General features: G+C 36.8%; 2 protein-coding genes across 2 annotated transcripts in view; one reads left to right on the forward strand and one right to left on the reverse strand.

Annotated features, from left to right (window-relative positions):
* Positions 1-1,158, reverse strand: part of LOC138051293 (H(+)/Cl(-) exchange transporter 6-like) — a 23,806-nt gene extending 22,648 nt beyond the window's left edge. The window contains exons 1-3 of the mRNA XM_068897472.1: positions 994-1,158; positions 399-449; positions 204-269 (exon numbers count right to left, since the gene is read on the reverse strand). Coding sequence (XP_068753573.1) covers positions 204-269; positions 399-449; positions 994-1,041 — 165 coding nt within the window. The 5' untranslated portion in view covers positions 1,042-1,158. The remainder of the gene's footprint in view (positions 1-203; positions 270-398; positions 450-993) is intronic.
* Positions 1,159-1,437: 279 nt separating this feature from the next.
* Positions 1,438-2,500, forward strand: part of LOC138051294 (E3 ubiquitin-protein ligase MARCHF3-like) — a 5,787-nt gene continuing 4,724 nt past the window's right edge. Inside the window, exon 1 of the mRNA XM_068897473.1 lies at positions 1,438-1,548. The gene's annotated coding sequence lies outside the window, so the exon portion shown is untranslated. The remainder of the gene's footprint in view (positions 1,549-2,500) is intronic.

Raw genomic sequence — 2,500 nt, forward strand, 5'->3', positions numbered from 1 at the left:
ATAATCGACCTGTCTGTATTAGCTTGAGAGCACCTCAGAGCAAATGAGACCTCAAAAACAAAATAAAGTACTAGAATTTGGGTTATTTCTCTTATTTGCTATGTGCCAGCCTGAGATCCTTCATGAAGAAACTAGGAATCCCATCAATGGATTTGGCCAGGTATCAACCACCAGGGAAATAGAACCAAATTAAAGGCAATTACCTTCTTATCTCTTGAAGCAAGCATTTTTGAAAAAGGTTGGTTGTAGCAAACATCATAATCAAGGCTCTGTTGGAAAAAAAATGTGATACCTCCCATATAAACATCAGCATCATATTTATATGCTAAATCATTTTATTGCCAGTGCATGCAAGCAATATTTATTCTACTTCTACAAGTGTCCGATATCGTACATACCTCGTAGTCCTTACAAGGAAGTTTTGCCATGCCACTGTTATTAAGGTCTATCTGTTGAATACAAAAAACATAGTGTTTTTGTGTTCTTGTTGCACAATTTAAGTCTCCTGGATCCAGTTGATCAAAAACCAGTTATTAACACCAATACCCCTGGGCCATTCACACCAACAAAAAATTTAATTAAACTGGGTTTAAAAAAATGAAAACCAGTGACAGAACAATGTAGGACTTGCTCTTACGCGAGATTCATGCTTTGATCTGTGCTAAATTTTTAATCAACAAAAATCAGTGTGCATGAATTAAGAGGAAAACACTTGGAAACCATTAGTTAATAATTAATAACTAAACCTCTTCAAATAAATCGATTAAGGTTTGGTGTGAACACAGATGTTTAGCAATATACCATACAAGATTTGAGTTTTGCCCTTTAACAACATATTGCGCGGTAGGAAAACTAAATTCGCACTCAAAATAATGAAGTCTAAGCATCTTGTGGAAACAACTTTGATCCACGAACTACAACTGCAAAGTTACAGCGAGCACGCGATTTACAAACGGGTCAACATCGATCGATGAACCCAGAGCTATTTTGTACCAATTCCTGAGAGTGATCAATGAGTCTCATTCTTTGTTCTGATTCCATTTTCAAACAAGACTTGTCGTTGTGAGCTAAAAAACATTTCCTCGGTTTAACTTTTTCGGTAATAACATGGTGCTCTTCCAATTTCTCCGCGCCACTGTAATCTACTGGCTCTATCAGTGGCCTCAGAATGACGTACAGAAAGATGACACCAGGGTACCCTCGGGCTACCCGTGGTACGCTTCTTAAATCTCTTCCGTTCCCGTTTACGGCAAGCTACCGAGCATCCCTCTGTATTTGCAACAGCGAGTTCACATTTATTTTCTCTTTTCGCAGACCGTCTCAGTTTTACAAACAACTAGCACCATCGGAAACTTTTCTTTCTTTCTCCCTCTCCTCACCCAATGCACATAATATAATTTGTCGAAGGGATCTGGGTTTGACTATGTAAATACAGTAACAAGAAAAAAACGACCGAAATTTTCCCCTTTGTTCTTCCACAACGATCCCGCGGCTAATCACTTCTATTCACCCGCCCAAAAGTGTTTGCATTCATCATCGATACTTCAGGTAAGAAAAGCATTTCTGGTTTACATCCCAAGTAGGGCTATATCTATTGGTAATAAGACTTTCGGCTAAGCTGTCAACTTGTTCGTTATCTTTAATACCAAAAAATATTTTCCGACCTTTTTTCTCGAAGATCCCCTTAACCTCGTAGTCCTGAAACCACAGAACGCAAGAAAATCCCTTCCAAGAGAAGAACAAGTTTATTTTCTTTAGAATTTTAATTTGTCCTTGGCTGATTGAAAAATCGAACGATGGAACGATATTTACTCTCTTTTCTTTGTTTTATTCTTTTCCCTTGCTCACAGACCCAAGCTTGTATTTTCTTCAAGAATCAGCGATAGATTCGAGCGGTTTTTTTCCTGTTTTATATGATTTTCTAACAGATATTGTTTTTCATTTTACTCAGTTCCGTTTTCCGTTTTTTCTAAACGTAGGTTTATTGGTATGAAAGTTCTCAGAGTATATTTGCTTGTCATATGATGAGACTTCACTTGTATAGGCTCATGCGAGCAAATAGTCCATGCATGACCCCCTCGAGCATAATATAAGCTACTACATAGCATAATAATTCGCGATGATCTGCTGGCTCGTTTGTATATGGATTTAAATTCCTGCAAAAGTTTATTGTGATAATCCTTTTTGCCGCATTTTTGTTTTTCACTTAACGTGGAGGAATCGATATTTTTTCAGATTTTATTGAATCTGTTTCATGGGGTGAAAAACTATTAGCGACCTGAAAATATAGAAGTCTTAAAGTATATCAACCATTGCCGTATGCTATGGTTTTTTCCTTACCCTAGCTTTGTCTGTATGTTATTCATTACATGTATAATATTCTCCTGATCAAACTAGAATAGTTTTAACTGTGTTAGGAGTATAATGATTAAAGGATTAAAGAACTAGTACAATTTTAAAAGGACAGAACTGAGACTTTTCTTTCCCAATAGCTGTGCGA

Source organism: Montipora capricornis, chromosome 6 (genome assembly GCF_036669925.1).
Source record: "Montipora capricornis isolate CH-2021 chromosome 6, ASM3666992v2, whole genome shotgun sequence".
Taxonomy (NCBI): Eukaryota; Metazoa; Cnidaria; class Anthozoa; order Scleractinia; family Acroporidae; genus Montipora; species Montipora capricornis.